The sequence below is a fragment of the Agelaius tricolor genome, unplaced genomic scaffold (assembly GCF_023055355.1).
Source record: "Agelaius tricolor isolate 1412-34295 unplaced genomic scaffold, bAgeTri1.0.p SCAF_6, whole genome shotgun sequence".
Classification (NCBI taxonomy): domain Eukaryota; kingdom Metazoa; phylum Chordata; class Aves; order Passeriformes; family Icteridae; genus Agelaius; species Agelaius tricolor.
In genome coordinates, this window is record NW_027269266.1 from 31,769,928 (window position 1) to 31,791,436 (window position 21,509).

Consider the following 21,509-nt stretch of genomic DNA (forward strand, 5'->3'; position numbering starts at 1 on the left):
ATGAGATAAAGGAAGATAATCTCTACTTGATAATATGAAAATGAAGCCCACTCCAAGATCACAGGGAAATAAATTAACTAAAAACTGAAACTAAATTTTTTGAACTACCCCTTCTTTGTGATGTTTTTACATTTCAGGTTTATTAGCCACATTAGGAGATAATAGCTCCCAGAAAACTGTCATAAAAAGGGATGTAAGTGAAAATACTCTAAATTCCTACAGAATCACACCAAGGCAGCAATTCACTGAAGACAGAGCTCGAAGCAAAGAACTCAAAGTCTATATTAACCAATGCCCTTCTCCCAGTATTTTATGTGTTACTGCTCCAGATCTACTTACTATCTGGCATTCAAATGAACAGGTAAGGTAACTGAAGCTCAAAAAAAGAGTAATTTATGCCAGGATATATGTAGAGCTTCTTTAACAAAAGCAAAAGCAAGCATACAATGTAAGAACCTCAACATCCAAAAAGCACTCTAATAAGGTCTGGATGTATCGTGTAGCTATAAAATTAAGCCCAGTAATGTAGTTTTTATATGCATTGCAGAGAGTTTTTTAGCATGCATGACACACTGCATGTTGCTTCAGCAGAACGTGCATTCTGTGTTGAAGTAATCTAGGTACAATTCAAAGATATGGAACAACCCAAAAAACAGCTCCTAAAGATATATAAATTAATATCTTATAATTTTATGATACTCATTTTCATGAGACACTTGTTTTTTTCACCCTTTATTCACTGAAATGACCTTAATTTTAAAATCAAAACAAAGTGTAAAATGTTCTTTTCTCCAGTGGTCAGGAAATTCTACCTAATAGATACAGAAGGTTAGTCAGCATCACATGAAACAACTAATTTTTCCTCTCAGATTATTGCTGATAATTGCACTGCTCCAAACAGCAAGGGGTATAGAACTCTATTTCATATAAAGTGATTATTAATTGTCATATCACTTGTTAACTAATGATAACTGAAAAATTGATTTTTTTTTCAGCTTCTTAAAATTTAATAAAGAACAGCAACCTTTCTCCTAGTACTTGAATGTCTATAATCAAGAACTTTTGCCAAGCTCTTTTTCTTTTGTTTAGCCACCTGACAGATACAGTTGGACATTTAAAGGCATAATCATTCAACCACATTGGAAAATCCACAGTATAAAGTTTCTGTATCATCATAGCCATGCTGGAAAACATGAAACAGAACAGTGTCAACACTCATGTTGCTTTCCTTGCAGTTCATTTCCAGAGTCTTTTCAAACAAACACATTGCTTTCTTGCAGGATTGTAATACCATGTATTAGGCAGAAGCTTGTAACATTTGGAATGATAGAGAACTTCTGCTTAATACAAATGCCAAAATGAATAAAGAAAAGAAATAATGGGCATGTTCCAGGAAAAAGCTGTAAGGCTTTTCAATTTTTTAATTTAAAAAAATTGCATACCAGAAAATGTTAATGAGCTGAAGGTCCCCTGAGTTCACTTCCTTTACACATTCTGTGCTATTTTGACGCCCCTGCTAAAGAAAACTGTTCTCTCACTCAAAACTGAAGACATTTTTTTTTTAATATCATAGCAAAATCTGAAATCTGAAAGTATCGTATTCATCATGCTACTTTACTCACTTCCTTTAAGCCACTCAGAGTTATCAAACTAGAAGTAGAGAAGACAAAATGACCACAAGTCACACAGTTAGAAAGAATTCAACAATACCTTTAACTTCTTCATAAATGCTATCATCTATCAGGTCACTGTTTGCTTGTCCAACATCATCATATTCCTCTTCCTCCTCCTCAGGAATAGCATTAGATCCTGTATCTAGGTAACAGTGGTTTAAAAAGTTAACATCTAGTGGAAAAGAATGCCTAAGTAGAAATTTATGCAAAATGAAAACAATTCTTCTATGACCTGCTCCTTCCAGTACATTCTGCTTATTTTTTTTTACACTGTTCAAGGGGTAAGAAAGAGTTTATATGAAGGAGCTTATATAAGGGAGAGCTTTCAAGCTAAATAGTATTCTGGGAGAAAAGCAAAAATCTTGAAGAAAGAGAAAAGTCATATAAAAGCTGTAATACAACTGAAAATTAGGACTTGCTACTCAAGACTTGGACATGTGGGAATCCTACAGGTACTAACATGACAGATAAGTAAATGGACAGAACTACTGTCACTAAGCATTATTGGCAATAAAGGCAACTGCTCTACTGGCTGGCTTACCTTGAATTACAAATCTGACTTGCTGTACCCATTCCTCTGCTTCTTTGGGAGTGGCAGCTGTAAACTATTAAATGCTTATTAATAACTACTAGCAGTAATGTCAAAAACAAAACTACAATTTCATTAGCAATAAAAAAGAGGGAATGTAACATTCCCTTCACTTCCTCAAGAAACCATTAGCAATTCTTTTCATGTCTTCTGGTACTTTTCTTGCAAGGATGCTTCTTATAATGTACAGCTAATTTTGACAAATTTATGTAATTGAAGGAGAGGATGATGGATTTGAAACTCTGATCAGCAGCTGGCAGCTGTGCAGAAAAAAGCTGCTTCTCTTCATCAATGTCAAAGCCAGAACTGATGAACAAAATTTGCCCTTGACAATTAGAAGACACCCATGAATTTCTTTAGACTGCTGGGTACAGTTTTCTTAAAAATGTTCTTGTCAGACTCCAACACACTACCTGACAGCTTAATTAACTGGCTTTCAACCGCAATCTCAGATATTTAAAACTTATTAAACTTACATTCCATATTGATGTCTGGCTGATAGATCTCTGAATTGCACAGCTGATATGTGCCTTTTTGTAGGGTTTCCTTGAAAAGCCATGACCAATACAATATGTATTTAACACTGATACATATTTTAACTTTTTTTTACTATTTAATTCATCCAAGAAATCACACAGACACACTATACAATAGATATTAAAATGGTAATATTGAAATGACCAATAGATAAAGATGATAGATTTCCTTGCTCTTGACCAAAAAGATAATATTTGAACATGTACATACATATGTTTAATCAGATTTTTTTTCCTAATATATGAATATACAATATATGCAAGCGAGGGCTTCCTTTTTTCATTAAGATATCAGTGACAGTTGTTTCACTGAAATGCTAATTCAGTAACTGGAATTGTAACAGCTTTGTCAATTAAATTTCAAGTCAACATAAAAAAGTCCAACCTGATAAATGCGCTTATCTGGAGCAGAGATTTCAAAACAACAATCTTTCTTCGCATCCTTCCGAAGGCTATTATTCATTCTGATGGTGTAGCCCTCTAAGGCAAATTCACCTTTCTGTTGTTTGTCTGTTGGAGATAAAAAACAAAGTTAGAGCTTCATTTACAACAGTGAATGTAAGCGGCTCAGCAGGTTATCGTTTATTCAGATTTTGTTTTCTATTTCATGAATTTTGCAAAGAACACGTAGGTTCTTAGCCAAATGATTAAGTGATGCTTCTGGAGATAAAGCTTTATTTTAAGGGAAGATGTACCCAAAAGTACATTTTTTCTGTAGGATGCCTAAGGAATTCCACAGGGGGATGTTTGCAGATGGTGGTCTTATTTAGTAAGAAGTGCGTGTTATGACACTTGTATCTAGGGAAAGCCAAGAACTGGAACTTGCAAGACACGTTTCCTATAAATCAGTGTCTCTTTCAGGTTCAGTAAACCAATGGGAAAACCTGTCTAGCTCAGAACTTGCTGAGCTCCCTCCTAAACTAACCACTTCACTCAAAAAATAAACTTCAAGCTTCTTTTTAAGCAATTGGAAAAGCTGCTTTTCACATTCTCCCACCCACTCCCAGATGTGCTTCCTTTCAACATGGCAAAAATACAGAATTAATTTTGTTATAAATTCAGGTGTGTGCATCTGTGTTCATTCCAAAAGCCTTTCTCTCAAAACAGCAAATGTTTAATTAGCTAATAAAAGTACTGAGCCCTACCACAGTTTATTAGGTACAGCCATGTGGTTGTTTTAAAGACAGTATTCTACTTTTCAAAGGTTCTGGTTTATAAAAGTATCACTTACAACAGATCTGACTTTAAATACACTGCATGTTGTGCAAGCGGCACCTGTGCACTCCTTTCGAGCCCTTCAAACCAAATTCTACAGCAGATTTTATGTGCTCTGGCATATTTTGGCAAATATTAAAAACAAACCAAAAATGTAAAAGTAATTAAGTTTTGCAATTTCTGCAGATCACAGTGCAGCATTCAAGTGAAGACTGGCATCGTATTTCACATTTTGCACAGGCAAACAAAGAACAAAGTGCAGTTGCATATTTTAAAAAATGCCATTTAGCGTGGGGCTTTTTTTACACAGAAGAGAAAAGCATTAATTAACAATAAGCACCAGGCACAGCAGCAAAACTACTTTAAGTATTGCTGAATAGAACTTAGGTGCAAATTGAGCATCCATTGCTTATGCTTGTCAACAAAAGGAGAAAATTTCTACAGTAGATAAAATAGGAAAACTATTGTTTTCAACAAATTTTTGTCATATTTATGGGAATTTAATAGGAAAGAAAATCTGTTTCCACTCCTGAGAGGGTAAAAATTGGCTAACAAAGCAATGTGAACATACATGGACATAAGGGCATTCACTAGTCAAATACTCTTTCTAGTAATCTTATGTGCACATAGACACATATTCTCTGTCCTTCCACCTTTTTATGAACTCTCACCCAGGGCAAGCAAATACCCAATAACACAATCATATGAGAAAATCTGGGGCACCAATCTATTTTCACTTCTAGTCCCTTCCCCCACAGTAAGTTTTATTCTGTCTTAAATAAGTACTAATAATATGTACTAGTATTTTCTATTTGCTCAATCCTCCACCTCTATTTCGAACAGCACACACATGCAAAATTCATGAAATCACAACAGGGTAGATATTAGAAATAATAACTTGCAATAGGTTAACTAGGTTCCTTTTAATGAAATTCATTTCTGCCTAGAACTGTTATTATTCCCTCCCTTGTGACCTCAGGGAGAAGATGAAGTGAAACACATTAATTTCTCACTCTCCCATGCTGGAGGTTTATCAAAATCCTAGAAGATAGGAGCACGCAGGCAGAATAAACAAATACCAGGTTCAAAAGGTAAAAACATTTTGTCAAGATAAAAATGAGGCAAGTATTCAAATTTACTCTCTTGGCTTATTTCTGAGACTGCTTCTCTGTGACATGGATGATCCCTTTTATGGCAATACACTTTTACAGAGCTAATCTTGAATAATCTTTGCACTGGTACTCGTTCTTTCAAAGAGCATTGCAGTTAAACCACTAAGATGCTGTACTTTGGAAGGGGATGGTGCATGACATCCATATCCCATGTGATTGTTTTTCTGTTTATACGGCTTTTGTCTTATCTCTCTGAACACACTATTTCAGTGCTAATGAAAATTACCTGTATACACCACCAAATATTTATATACATCCATCCCTTGTTATTACAGTCTTTCAATGACCGTTATAGCAATAGACTAGACTTAGCATTGCTGCTTTTACTTCCAATTGTCTTAGCAGTAACCTGTGAATAAAGTCCAGTGTGGTGCAAATGAGGAAATTCTAGGACAATGAGGTACTTCACAGCCCTGACTCAGAACCTGTTAAAAGTTGAAAGACTCTATGAATTCACGCTCCCTGTGGCAGCAAGCCAGAGATAAGACCCAGTATGTCCTGAGAAATGGCTCCAGAAATGGCAGAACACAGGTCAGCAATAGCTCAGCTGCCTGCTCTGATGGTGACAAACAGTTGAGGTCTACAAATGCCATTTGCTCTTGCAGAATACACCTTTTCAGTTAGGACTGGACAACTGAAAAGGATCATCCTTGATCACCACGGAGCAAACCATGACCCACAGTAGCTGCTTGGCCAGGCAGAGCAGTCAGGTGCAGCCTTGAAGGCAGAGCCATCCTGGCATCATCAGACTCAACAATTGTGGGAGGAGGGGACAGGGAAGATGGGGCGGAGGCACCCTGGGGGGATTCTACTGTATGAACATCAATCATCTGTGATTCACTCCCCCCTTTCTGGAATATTCCCTCTTCCCCACTCCCCCATTGGACGTTGTCACAAGACCACCCTCTCCTCACATTTTCATAGGTGTACCCCCGATCACCCCACCTTGTCCCCTCCTCTGAGCCCTCTCCCCACTGGTTGATTTGTACCCCGACCCTGCCTACCTTATCCCCTTTATAAACCCTGGTCCCACCCGGGTTCGGGGCTCGAGCTCGCTCTAGCACCCGCTCCCTTTGACTGCAGTGGTGTCCCTGCTTCCCTCCCTCCTTGGACCCTCGGACTTCCCCCAAACAAATCCAGTTGGATCTACGCTGGTGCCTGGAGTCCTCCTTCACCCTGGTGGCATGATTGGTATCCATCCGGGACTGTGCACACGGTGGACGGGGAGACACCACTTCCACGGGACCCACAAGGGAGTGACCTGCCCACACCCACACAGGAGTTCCCCCGCGGAAGGGGAACCATCCTGCCAACAATCGCCTCAACTTCACTGCTTGGCACAGGCTTGCTGCTAAATGGGTTTGGACAGACCCGGGCTGTTGGTTTCAAGATGCTTTGTGAAGTTAGGGCCACAGCGACTCCTGTGAACTTTCACATCACCAGTTAAATTGTTTCTGTCAGAAATATTTTCTAGAGACTGTGTTTTAGGGAGAATTAAACAGTTTCTGATATTAAAGTATTTTGAAGACTTAAAGATTTCACTCGGAGAATTAAAATTAGATACTGTTAGTTTTTATAGCAGGAGTCAACAGTAGCTTCAAGAAGCACATTTTCATTACAGATGATTAATTTTCAGTTTGAACCCCCAAATCAGAACCAGAGTTTTGCTTAGGCAGGAATACAACAACATATTTAGGAAGAACTAGGGAGATATATGCTGATGGAACACAGTTCTCTGAAGCACAATAACATTTTTGCTGCGTGTTATTTTATCAAGAAAAAATTGTCATTCCGATTCAACCACAGAAAACCCTTTAGTTGTCCCAGAAAAACATAAAACAGAAATGCAAAAAGTGTAATATCAGTCTTGTAAAAATGAAAAGGACTGTGAGTGTCAACAAGCATAACTTGTTCCACAATGAAGCCAAATCTCATTTCAGCATAAGCTGTCCTTTGCTCTCATCGGTTCAACCTCCTCTCTCCCCTGCTTCCTATGTCAGGCACAGAACAGAAAAATAAATCTGTGTCTGTATAGATCATTTTGCAACAGGAATTTAAAATCATTAAAAAGTAGTATAGCAGAGGGGAGAGTCAGGCACTAAGTATTGAAAAAAAAAAACAAAGCTAGTACACAGAATTTTAAATGAACTAAATATGGTGGCTATATTTAACATAGAGAAAATTCAGATCTGAATAAAATTTGAAAGCCTTTAAACATTTCTCTCACATATAAACTTCATTTGTTCTAAAAAGAGTTAAATGTTAACAGAAACAGGGCCAATATTATATTGGCTAAAGACAGTCTCAAGGGAAGCAGAGAAAAAGCGTTTTGAAGTAACCTTGCGTAACTAAGTCCATGGGAACATTTAAAACAAAGAAGGGTAAACCTTCAATGAGATCTTGAAATTACTGGGTTGTAAATTTGAGGCCTAAGGCCATGTGCTCATATTATTAGCACATGTAAAAAGAATTAGTGCACTCTGAAAAACAGAGAGGACTGGGACAGTAGAAAGGAAAGAAGTTACAGAGAAAGACATAAGGAACAAAGGCAAACAAAGATTTCAGAGAGTGATAAAGTACTTATAGATACTATTAGAATCTATAATTTAACTCTCTTCATCTTGAAATTAGGAGCCTTTAAGATTTTACAGTTTACATGGCTTCAAGCTAAATGTAGTTTCGCATACTTTTCATGTGCAGGATGTCTGCTATCAAAAAATAGCTCAGTATAAGTATCTCCAAAATGGTAATTCCTTTTCCAGCTTTTGAACAAATGCATGCACAGAAGTTCTTCCCTTTAAGACAGCAGATCTGAAATGTAATCAACTTTTTTTTCTTCTTTTTTATTCCTTTAATCTAGTCCTCTGAGAAACTGAAACTGTAAAATAATTAAGAAATGGAAGAAGTGATTTAGGGCACTGAACTGTTTATATTCTGTTTGCTTATACCCAGTAGTTACTCTTTAAATAACACATAATTAACAACAAGTGTGAGTCTTGAGGTCTGAATTTAACAGTCTCACAGCAGAAGACCCAGTACACATCAGATAGATGCCTTTGACTGCCATCACCCTGCTACAACAAAGTCCTGTTGAGCATGCAAAATTCCCTTTTCTGCCCAAATAGAAGTAGTTCACCACTGGCCTGGTCATCACTATCTTACTATTCAGAGAAATCCAAAACTATCATGTCCATGTTAAAACTAAAGAAATTGAAAAATAAAAAATAAACTTGGGCTTTTCTAAAAGCCTCTGAATTATACCCCTCTTTAATATCATATTACTGGCGGGCAAGCAGATACCATTTTCAAGTTATAAAAATGAAAATAAATTTTTAGTGCCCATTAGCAGAGGAAAAATTACCATAATGTTATCAATTACTGTCTTGCTAAACATTTAGCTGATCTCTCCAGTTTGCTGAGACAGAAGGGCATATAACATTGTGGCCTAGTGAGAAAGAAGTAATGAAGCCATTAATTCAATCATTTATAAAGCAACAAATTAACTTTCCTTATTCACAGGCACTTTGAGGTCTGAAAGGTTATCCATACGATCTCGGTGTCTGAGGACACAGGAACAGCCAGAGATCATATAGAAAAATGATAGGGAGCCAGGGTACTCAATTCAGGGTGCAACTGCATGGAAGAAAAGAAAAGAGAGGACTATAAAAGATTTATGGAAGGAAAGACTATGGAAAGGAGCACCAGGCAAGCTTCTCAAAATCCCACCTACCTCTGACATTTGAACATAGCCCTCTGCAATGCTGTGGACCACATGCTGGCTACTGATACTGCAGCACAGGCATAAATACACATGTGCATCCCACAACACCTATTTCTGACATGTGATTAGCTCAAACCTTTAAGCATTGTTCCTCCATCTACTCCATCTATCAGTGATCAAGAGAAAAAATGCAGGTGATTCACTTAGACCCATCTGTATCGCTGGATAAACTACATTGTTTCACTACCCAATGCTGCACCAAATGGAGGAGAAAACTGAAGAGAAAATAGGGAAACAAGACATACACCAGCCTGCAGGCATCACAACTGTCAAAGAGATGCTTGGAGTTGTTTAGGTGAGCACACACACAAACACACAGCCATTTACTGTATTTCACAGGCTTTATCTTGCACTATATACTTCTGGACTAGGCCTCATTTTTCATCATTCAGCTTAGAGTAAATGATTCTGAAACTCTTCCTTACATGTTTGTGAGCTTTATACACTTCCACACTTCCTGCTTTCCCAATGCAAAAAGGAGAAAAGTTTAGTTAGAAGAACTAAAACTGCTTTGGAAACAACAAATCTATGCAAATAATAAAAAGGCATCCTATACCCTCATATTAACCACTCAGTTACATTTCCACTGATACTTAAGCATGAAAAAAATCAAACTTTGGTCAACAAAAGACACATCACTGCAGACACAAAATAGCTTTCACAGTTTATTCACCTATGGTCTGGTTTTAAAAACAGACACAATTCAAAACAAGCCAAGATGGATGCAGAAATCCCTGCTGCCTCTCAGCATTACATCCCCCAGCACAGAGGCACTAGCAGCCCATCATCCATCTAAAGTGATGCAGGCAGCAGGAGTGAGTGCATGTGGAATCCTCGTCACTTTGAAACCAGGTTCACAATTTGCACAAAGCCACCAAACACACACTTCAGTGCTGTTCTACAGTGGGTATGAACACACTCTGAATTTCTACATGGTCCAAGTTATCTGGTACAGCATCAAGGGTCACAGTAAAAGAAGGAGGCCCCCAGCACAACAGCATGCTACAGCAGGTACCACTGCTCCCACAACAGTGGGAGTCAAAGCAGTTGCAGTGAGTAAATGCCAGAGCTGCTCAGGATTGCCTCATCACACACCTCATCCATGCTGACACTCTGCAGCTGAACAGTGTGATGAACTGCAGCATGTACCCTCACAACCATTAAGGTGACAGCTCACTTTTAACAGCATGCTAGCCTGCCATGGCTGGTGTCCAGTTTCTGCTCAATGACAGTGAGTTGCTTCTGCACTGCAACAGGCACTTCTATGTAGGATCACAGGCCTGAAGACAGTACCTCTGACCAGTCTAGAAAAACCTTTTTTTAATTCAAAGACAAGTTCAGAAGTGACTTGGTCATCCCATATTACAAGATCAAGTCACTACACCAAGATTAACTAATTTTTCTGCACTATAAGCACCAATCCAATGGAGGTAGGGCAGAAATTCATGCATCTGATTTGTTTGCTTCCTCCATGAATTACATGAATTACTGCTTGGAGTCCAACTATGCCATGCTCTCTACAACTACATGAAAGGAGGTTGTAATGAGGTGGGGGTGAGTCTCCTCTTCCAAGTAACAAGTGATAATACAAGAAGAAATAGCCTCAAGTTGCACCAGGGAAGGTTTAGATTGGGTATTAGGCAATTTTTTTTCACTGAAAGAGTTGTCATGTATTGGAACAGGCTGTGCAGGGAAGTGGTGGAGCCACCATCCCTGGAGGTATTTATTACACATGTAAATGTGGCACTTAGGACAGGGTTTAGTGGTGGGCCTAGCAGTGCTGCATAAATGGTTGGACTCTATGATCTTAGAGGTCTTTTCCAACCTAAATGATTCTGTGATTCAATACAGTTCCAATGGACCATGTGCCCCTCCCACATCATTAGGTTATGGATAGGAGGACCTTCCCCTAACAATCTGCAGCTTACAAAAGCTCTAAATGCATTGGCCAAAAAAATCTCTCTATAGGTTCATAAATGAAAGAGATCCCACAAAATATGACAGTCAATTCCTAACATGACACCAACCTTCTGAGTGCTAGGGAATGTATTTCTATGCATCTTAACTTTCAATACAGGTATTAAAAATTGCAACACAGACTTGATAATCAGGCTGTTGCAAAAGAAGAAAAAAAAGGACAAAGACCAGCTGGGCAACATGCCTGCCTTAATACAAAGACCACATGCTAGAAAGCATAAGTAATCATTAGCACAGCCATACGGAAAAGAATGTTAAAAAAAAAATCAAGCCTTTTTTTTTCCTAAAAAAAGCAGGCAAAAATACAAGGATTTTATAATCAACAACAATCTTTATGAACTAGCAATATCTTCTCAAAAAATAATAGCTATTTTTAAATTACAAGGCAATGTATAACTATATATATATAAGTAAACAGCACATGATCATTTTGCAGAGAACTAATCAATCAGTACTGACAAATCCAAATCAGTATCATGCCACATCTCGTCAAAATTTTTGAACAAAGATTTTTCAAGTTTGTGAAGCCTGATCAACCTGTAAATCCCAAGAAAAGAGTATAGAAGAAAAAGCAACATTTAGCAGATATGCTAGCAAAACTGAAAAGAGGATATGATGGGAAACTAGCAAAATGAAAACTGGACTGACAATTTGACTCTTTATTTCTTACGGTTTTAAAGAGAGGACAAGCTTAAATGAGTCAGTATACCAAGGAATGAAACAAACTGGAGCAAATCATATTAGTCCTTGAATAAAAAAAGCCGACATAATAACTACCTACAGTAATCTCAAAAATGACCAACAAAAAGACCAAAAAATTAAATTGAAAGTCTGCCCTGGATTTTTTTTTGGGGGGGGGGTGGGGGGTGTTGGAAGACGTTATTTTACTTTGAAATTTACTCAGATATCATTATGCATCATTTTGTTTACCCTTGAACATCAAATGTACATGGCACAGAATTTAAATATGTTTTATTTGACTGTCAATTTCAAAAATTCAAAGTAATATTACAACATTTATGCCACATTCTTTCCAAACTGGCCATTTGAATTTAAAAGTCATCTTCAGAAGTTTGCTTTACTTTCCATTGCGGACTTCAGTTAAATACATTACTTAATTTCTAGCTTTTCCAGAGCACAAACTATTTAAAAAGAAATAACTCCACTGTGCAGCTTTTAGATTAATATTTTCCTGGATAGAACGATCTCTAAGGAACTCGGAAGGTGAAATTACTAGAGGATGTTTTCAAATTAACCGCCTATTTGGAGAAAAAGAATATTTTCTATCTAGTAAAACAGTTGAGTACCAGCACACTATCAAACTGACCAGCCAGCTGTTATTAGCAAACAAAGTAGCTTTTAAAGAAACTTATTCTTTTTTTCCTCAGTTTCCCTGCATTAAAAAACACTGACAGGTTCTGACGAATATTTACACATTTTAAAAATTCACAGCATTGTCCAAAACTTTTTTAAAAAAAAAGAACTTTCTTTTAAAAGTTGCATTCCATTTGTTAAAATTACCTTTGATTCACAGTTTCCAATTCAAATAAATCTTTCATATCCTTTTATGCATTAAAACATCATTGCTTCATGATTGTTATAAGTACCTTTGTCGCTTCCATAGTAATAGAAGACTGTCTTGCTGATAGCACACCAACGCTTCTGCCATTCAAAGCCAAGAAAACTGTGGTCTGAAATTAATACAACATGTGTTATGTTGGTTTATGCCATTACTGAACAAAAATGTGTTACTTCTTTTCAAGGATTAGGTAAGAGGGAGGCGGACCTAGAAAAAGACACTAAGGAAAGGAAACGAAGGAAATGCATGGCACTGAGAAGAAAATTAGAAATAAAAATTGGTGGTAAGAAAACAAATAAGAATTTTAAATCACATAAAGAGGGAAGTCATGTGTAACATTAAATATAAGGAAATAATGAACAACTTCCTAAATATTTCCTAGAGTTATCGCAGCATTAAGTGGGTATTAAAGTGACAATGTAAGATTTATTGAATCAAGGTAAATATTGACTGAAACAAAGCTGAGATCAATATTTGCCCTCTTGAAGGAAAATAAATCTTGATGCTCACTGAAACATGAAGTCAACATATGGTACTTCTACATACATTCCAAATGTTTTCTTCAAAAATATCTGAAAGTCCTGAATTACAGCTGAGTGGACTTTCACAGCATGACTTTGTTAGTAAATAAACAGGATTTTCTTTCAATACTATAGGAGTAATTGTGTGCTATGCTTCTTTTGCATAATAGTACTCAACATTTCAGCTTCTTCTCATTTTATTTATCACTCCTGTATAAAGTTGTTCATGTGTATAACATCAAATACAGACATATAGACAGACTTCCCAGACATTAAATATGCACAGGCTTTCACAAAGAAAGCTAGACTTACCTTTTCTACGTTTTTCCAGGTATCCAGCTTTCAGAACAAACTGAAGATCCTGAGCTGCAACAGGAGGAAACTGATTCCCTGAAAGAAAAACAAATTCTGTAAAGCACTGCTTTTCAAGAAAACTGCTATAGAAGCATTAATAAAATTATGGATTTTACACTCTCAATATGCAAGAGCTACTGAAAAAAAAATTCTAGTAACTATTATGCCAGATTATTTTAAGTAAATGAAACATCTTCCTATCAATGTCAGAGCTGTTGCTGTTGTCCTCACCACTTGAGTAAGGAAAAATATAGCTGCATAGCAGGCCTTGCAAGTCTCAGAAGGAAAAGTATTTAATGAAACAAAATACAGCAACTGTGTCAAACATAGCCTGTAAAGCAAGTTGGATAATGAAAGCACTAAGTTTTCAAATGTGCAAACAGGAGAAACCCAATCAAGAATCTCAATTGAACACAATTAAATCAGAATTGTGGTTTTCCATACCAGCTTCACACCAAAATACCTTGAAACAGCATACAAGGGGAAGACCCTCTATTACACATCTAAAAAAAGAAACCAGATGAAGAGACAATAAAAGGTGCTGCCTGTTGCTGACATATTTTGCCTAATTTGCAATATATGACCCCAAACTACTGCCTATAGGATCTATAAGGTGATAATGGATAAACCAAAGACATTGTACAGACATCTACAAAACTGTTGACCTACAGACACTAATTTTAAACACCTTGTACCTATGTCTGCATTGGCAAAATGGTGAGTATATCTCACTGCATTTTTTCCATTTTCTCAACTGCTAATTCATAGACGTTTAAGACTAACCAGCCAACCCTGCCTCATCTTAAAATACAACTTCAAATGTTAAAAATTGTGTCTTCCATCTCTCAACCTTTTCCTCCTAAAACAACAGAATGATGATTTAATCAGAACTCGTAGTATTAAGAACAAGAATATGCTAGATGCATATAATATTTAATATTAATATAAATATCAAACTGCTTACCCCAAGCAAAAAAGCAGAACAAAAGGTACTCCTGTGCTGCTGGGTTCTTTAAGTAAGCAACACAGCGAAGTTCCTACTACTTATTATCATCAAATATTCATAAGAGTCGCTGTAGGTAGGTGGCAAGTTTACAAGGCAGCCATTATTCATCAGAATATATGTAATCTCATTATGTTCTATCAATATGAACATACAGAAAAGGACTGATACTAGCAGACAAATTCTGTGCTAAAAACACCATTTTAAATTATATAGTTTGAGTGAAAGATCAATGGTGTGACCTTGAACCAAGCACTGTCTCTGAAAGATGATGTCAATTTCCTGGGTTTTTAGGTTGTTCCTTAAAATAGATTTTTTTTTAATTCACTGTTCACAAATGACTTCTTGGTTTATGGTAGTTTTATTTAAATACAGTTATGACAGGAAAAAGACAAGAAAGAGATAGGAACATGCAGAGAATGCTGATTTTTAAAGCATGAAAATACTCAAAATGAGAAGACATTCTTTAAATAATACAACCAGCTCTTTAGACTGCAAAATATTTTATTTGACACCAAAAGACAGTAGATAAAATTTTACTTATATTGATATTTCCACTTCATTTTTTAAATTAATATTACTTTTTAAAGATTAGGAGTATATTAATTTTTATTTTAGCTTCTATGGAATTCTAACTATTGTGTTAAAAATACAAAAGCAGAATCAACATGCATTTTAAAGTGATACAGCTGTCCTCCCTTTGCTTGGTAATATGCAATCAGAGCCCAACATTAAATGGGAATTAAACACAAAGACACTTGATGGCTGGTATGTGATATGTTTAACAGTTACTTTAACAGGTGATTTAGTGATGGTATTATGAGTGGGGGAGGTAAAGAGTTTTTTTAAGTATTTTGTACAAATATTTTAACAAATATTTAGTGTGCTGCTTTATATTGGTCATTGGGAGGCATCAGTGTGCAACACTTACAACTCTGCCTCTTCCAGTAGGGCTCATCTTAGAACAGTGCAGCCCCATAGATGCGGAAGACATAAAACCTAAGTAAACATACAAACAAAAGCAGCTCGCTCTTAAATTTTACAATTTAAGAATTTCAACTGCCATTTAGATCTAAGTTTACCAAATATTGTTTGTATCGGTTTGGGCTTTGATGAGGAAGCTTGGCCAGTGATCATTTAGTGAACTGCAAATCAATGGGACAACACGGTTCCAGAGAAGCACATACTTTGGGGACTCCCTAGTATTGTTATTCTGTCATCCAAACTGACTGCTTCATAGAACCAAAATTCCACTCAATTTTGTTACTTCTGCTGAGACAAGTCAGGATAAATTTGGTGATGGTATTTTCTGTAACTACATTTATTTTGAACAGGGCACTGAAAGCTTTTCCTTGAAAATTAAAAGAACGTGCATGGAAAAAGAGTGTTTCACTGTCTGCTGCCACTGCAGAAAGAAACCCTCCTCCCATCCTTAACCTGTAGAGAAGCCATTTCTTTTTCTATTCCTCAAAGCAACTGAGGCAGTAACTCCAAAAAACAAACTGCAGCTGGTAAGCCCCACTGCCACTCACAATCTGTAAGTAGCTGAAGCAGAAACAGATCATATGCATGTTATTATCCTTCTGTCAGAGAAGCCTGGGAACCAAAAAATATGATGGAACTTTAGTCAAAGGGCAGTAGAAACAGACCCAATTGTAATATCCCACGACACATACAGCTGTACAAGAAAGAAAAAGAATAAATCTGGTTAAATTCCTTCTTTCATTGCCCTGTACCTTCAGAAGGAAGGGGAGGGGGAGAATAAGTAGTACGAAAAGCATAAAGGAAAGAGAAAGAACCACCTCCTCCCAGATTGTCATGAACCACAGGTGTTGTGCATATGTGGCAGGAAGAAGGCACAAACATGGATATACCATTGTCCCAGTACTACAACAAAAAAAAAACACAGGGAAGAAAGAGGAGGGAGTCAGTCACATTTTCCTTACAATTACTACTGAGATTCTGCATGGGAAACTTCTAAGTTGTATTATCTATCTTTCTTCCATTTTTTTTTATTCCTTTACCATCTTGTCCATCTCTCAAACAGGATTTAGAGTCAACTGCAACTGCTAGATGTGGGAACTCCCAGCAGAAAGTGTGGAATTTACATAGCAAGTTGGTTTTTGCAGTTGCTTTCAATCAGAATATTGCTTCCACATTAATTTGAAATACATCAGGCTTGGCACAGATCTCATAAAAAAGTATCACTAAAGCAGCATTATAGTATATTTACTATACTTTGTTACAGCAAAGCAGCATTTGCTTACATTATACCAGCAACTGAGATCAGAGGTTCATTAGCTGACTGCAGCATGAGACTTTGAATAAGACAGCTCAGTCTATAAAGAATCTAAGACAGAGGAATCCTGCCAAGAAAGAAGGCATTACTATGTATTTTAAGTAAAGAACCATAAAGCAAATTAAGCCACATGCTTCAAATCACATACTCCTTTAGAGCTCAGAATTTCCCATGTAATACTCCCATGCATGCCCCAGGATGTCCTCACAACAAGGAGAATTTTCTCCTTCTCTCATGCAGGTGAAATGGCCTGAATTCCAGTTATCTGTAATTTCTCTGGAGACTGTCCACTGTAAGAAATTAAATGTGGAGATGCAAGAAGCTTGCATCCTGGGGATGCAGATAGCACCTACTTGTACTACCTTTCTTGGGTGTCTCAACACCTGTTCATGAGAAACTTATGGTCAAGCCCACTACAAGATCAGAGCAAAACTTCTCTCTCAAAATGAGACCACCAGAGATCACCATGCCTTCCTAGCACTGTATGGTCTGTTTCCAGATACCATAAATTATTTCGAAATAAAGATGTTAAAAGGATTGTAGTCACCCCTGGTTTCTCCTTTGGTATACTATAGTTTTTTAAGCCAATTTTAAACATCCAGGAGAAAAGTGGCATTGTGAGTAGGAAATGCACTATGGCTTGCAGCTGTGTGGGTTTATACGTAGAGAAAGGCACAATGATTGCTTCTGTTTACTCTTCCAGACCTAATTTCTGTTGTGTCATTGTCCTGACAGTGGTGGGCAAGCACAGAGTTGAGGATATAAAAAGGTCTCATTTCCATTCCAGAGTTTCTACCTTACAAATAATGTCTTGAATCTTATTCTTTTGATGTGAAGACTAATTCAAAACGATCCAATATTTAGGGAGATAATAATCTTGCATATCCAATACATGGTATAAAATAAGGGAGGTCCATCTGCTTAAACTTAAAGGTTTTCCTTCATTCTTGACCACCCACTCACAAAAGAATCTCCCACAATAATTTCTCTTCCTAACTCTTCCCTACTGGTGGGAATTACTCTAATGTACTCCAAAATAAAATCTACGAGTTATGCTCCACATGCATATTTTCAGACTGGTGTGTACAAAAGCCATCAAAGACCAGATCAAAATATTTATGAGGGCTAAACCTTCATCTTAGAGAAAAGTAAATTATATGCATAATGCACTGGGCTCTTCCTCTTGGTTCTAGGCACTCTTGTGCCAAGTGAGCAGCTGGCAGTTATTATAATACTATTGCTGCCAGGCTGAAAATTCCTCCAGTGAAAAGAAAGTGAAATGCTCTCACTCAAGCATAAAGCCAGCTTTACCAGTCATGCTTTGACTTCAGAAAAACATTAAATGCTATTAATATAGGTGTATTAATGTATAGGTTCCACTGCACAACTCCCACAAACACAGAATATCTCGTGATTTAGAAAGATCACAAAACCACAGCTTATGGCACGACTATAATTTTTGCAACTTGGTAATCAAACAGGCAAAAGCCTGAATGATTTAATTTTTCACCTTACTGCAACAGTGAATTTTGTCCATTACATAAAAACAAGTTTCATCAGTGTCACTTCACAGCATGAAATTCAATCCTTGTGCCTGGAATTTCGATTTTTTGGAGGACCTAAAGATGTAAAAATTTCATCCTGTGTACAAAATAAATAAAACAAAACCAGACTGTATTATTCTGCACTGTTTACCAATAGGATTTTTTTTTTACTTCTGCAATGTGGGCTAAGGGATACATAAAGCAAGAAATAATCAGAGGTCAATGCATTCTAAAGAGGTGCTTAGCATGCTTATGGGAAGTTAAACAGGCGAAGTGGAGATAAGTGTAATTCAGTAACAGTTAAGTGGTTGATTACAGTTTGCTTTCCTAGTAGAGGACCAGAGCTTTAACCATAATAATGGTGAAGTTATCTTGCTCAAATTCACTGTTCTTCATTCCTTGTAAAAGAAAACTGAGAGGAAAAAATACATTAGTTTGATTATATGGAGAAAACAGTGATCGCTATTTCTTTATGCTCTTCTAAAAAAAAATATGCAATCATAATTAATAAGATAATTCTTAAATATTTTTTTCAATTTCCTTTTTTTTTTGCACTGAAGACCCTTAGTGTCATCTGAGAAGTTACTAAGGGTGCAGTTGATACCTTCATCCAAATCATTGAAAAGATATCAGACAGAACTGGTCCCGGTGCCAGTACCAACACAACTGGATGTAACTCTATTCACCACCACTCTCTGAGCCCAGCAAGCCAGCCAGTATTTCACCCAGTGAAGAGTTCACTGGGACATGCCATAGGCTGCCAGGTGCTCCAGAATGTGCAGGAGACAATAACAAAGGTTTTATTGAAGTCTAAGGAGAAAACATCCACAGCCTTTCCCTCATTCCCTAGGTGGGTCTCTGGTCATAAAAGGAGATCAGGTTGGTCATGCAGGACCTGCCTTTCCCAGACCCCTGCAGGCTGGGCCTGATCCCCTGGTTGTCCTGTATGTGCAGCATGATGGCACTCAAGATGATCTGTTCCATAACTTTCTTTGGCACTGAGGTCAGGCTGACAGGCCTGTAGTTCCCTGGATCCTCCTTCCAGCCCTTCTTGTGAACCTGTGTCACATTGGCCAACCTTCGGTCACCTGGGACCTCCCCAGTGAGCCAGGACTGATGAAAAATGATGGAGTGACTAGGTGAGCTTTTCTGCCAGCTCTCTCAGTACCCTTGGATGAATTCATCTAGTCCCATGGACTTGTGAATGTCTAAGTGGCACAGCAAGTCACTAACTACTTCCTCCTGGATTTCAGGGGTTCTTCTGCTCCCTGTCCCTCTCTACAAGCTCAGAAGGCTGGTTGGCCTGAGGATGTTTGGTCTTTCTGTTGAAGACCGAGGCAAAGAAGGCATAAAGTAGCTCAGTATTTTCCTCATCCTTGATAACAGCATTCCCCCTCTGAACCTAATAAAGGATGGAGATTCTCCTCAGCCCTCTTTTTGTTGTTAACATATTTATAAGAACACTTTTTATTATCTTTAATGGTAGTGGACAAATTAAGTTCTTCCCTTTCTAATTTTCTCTCTACATGACTTAACAACACACTTGTACTCTTTCTGAGTTGCCTGCTTCTTTCAAGAGTCATAAACTCTTTTTTTCCCAGAGTTCCAGCAAAAGCTCCCTGTTCAGCCAAGCTGGTCTTCTTCCCCACCAGCTCATCTTTTGGCACAAAGGGACAGCCTGCTCCTACAGGAAATGCAGAAAATAAGTGGTTTTGTCCTCTAGCACAGGGCTTTTATGCTATGTCTCAGGCTGCAATTCAAAATTGGCAGAGATAGTCTGAAAATATTTGTGTTAAAGTTGAGCAAAGAAAGTAATGTTTTTAGCAACACAAAAAAGTAATTTCATCTTCTTTTCCTCCCTCCTACCCCCCTTCTCACATACTTTTTCCAAAGTTCTTCATATCTCTCAGTTTCATTTTGATCTAGAAATACAGCATTTACCCATTTTTAATAGCTACTACAGAAGGATTCAATTATCTTTGAATCTGTACATAGCAATACACTGGAGTCACATCTGTTGCACAAGCACTGTGAATCTAGGCTAAAGAGGAGGTGGTTTATTTTCATATGCATATCCTCTCCCTACATTTATTTTTTCTTCTTATTAAAGAGAAGTTTAATGTATACTGCATTTGAAAAAAGATCCCATTTCTTAGAGGCTTCTAATTAAAGAAAAGTTATCAGTAGGAAGATCTCATGAGTTTTATTAATTGTCTTGAACACTTTCACAAAGACTATGTCTGCATTTTGCAAGTGTAGAAGCCTGGTAGCTCTGAATTAGTTTACCATGCAAGAATCAAAAGATAAATGTTAAAGAAAACACATTTAATTCCTGGAATAAATGTAATGACAATGTTTCACTTTTGAAAGATTGGTTCACAAAAAGTCAGCATTTTGTTCTTCAAAGTGTTTGTTCCAAAGGCTGCCTAGTCTATGAAGTTCTGCTCTGGAGCCATCCCTAGCATTACCCATTGTGGTGTCCTAACAGTTTACAATAATTTTCACAGAATAACTTGCCTTCATATATTCCTCCAAGAAGAACCAGAATACTTAAAGCATTGTCATCTGTTTCTAGTTTTAATTCTTTCTAATTTGGGATATGAAGTTTGGGCTACAAACATTAATACCACACCCTCAGAGGCTTAAACACTGAGTATTTCTTACGGACTCCACCCTTAGAAGGACAGTGGTACAAACCCTTCTCTTCTCTTCCCTTCCTTCCTGTAAGCAGAGGTGAAGGCAGTGAGCCAGGCAGCCTAAAAACTACTGCAACAGATTCTTTACAAAAACTAAATCTAGTTCTTTGAAAAAGTTAGCATTAGAACTCTTTTAGTCATTTCTATTTAGCCCCTAAACTGTGTGTTTAGTTATTTTAAATTTTACAAACCTTACATTCATGGCTTTTTGATCCACACATTTTCTGAGTGAAGCTTCTATAGTAGTTGTAGCATTTCATTTGACAAAAAAAATTCCTTTTTTCATTTAACAAATTACAGGAGTCAGCCAGTTTGACTCCATTCATTAGGCTCCACAGCCAAATGGAATTATCCTGGATCACATACTCCTCACCCAAACTCAACTCTGAATTTGTAAGCTAATATTGTCCTGGATTTGCACATTCTTTTGATGATTTTTGAATTGCTTCTAAAACACCCACTGATACATTCTGCATAGCATCTTAATGTACAGAGGAGTTCATGGTTTTCACTCCTTGATCTAGATTTAACTTTCACACAGGTATTTATTAAAATTTCACAAATTACACC

At 37.2% G+C, this 21,509-nt stretch overlaps 1 protein-coding gene across 1 annotated transcript in view; it reads right to left on the reverse strand.

Moving 5' to 3' along the window:
* Positions 1–21,509, reverse strand: part of SKAP2 (src kinase associated phosphoprotein 2) — a 120,557-nt gene that overhangs the window by 37,011 nt on the left and 62,037 nt on the right. Inside the window, exons 5-9 of the mRNA XM_071429248.1 lie at positions 13,356–13,433; positions 12,551–12,634; positions 3,184–3,308; positions 2,215–2,278; positions 1,711–1,815 (exon numbers count right to left, since the gene is read on the reverse strand). Coding sequence (XP_071285349.1) covers positions 1,711–1,815; positions 2,215–2,278; positions 3,184–3,308; positions 12,551–12,634; positions 13,356–13,433 — 456 coding nt within the window. The remainder of the gene's footprint in view (positions 1–1,710; positions 1,816–2,214; positions 2,279–3,183; positions 3,309–12,550; positions 12,635–13,355; positions 13,434–21,509) is intronic.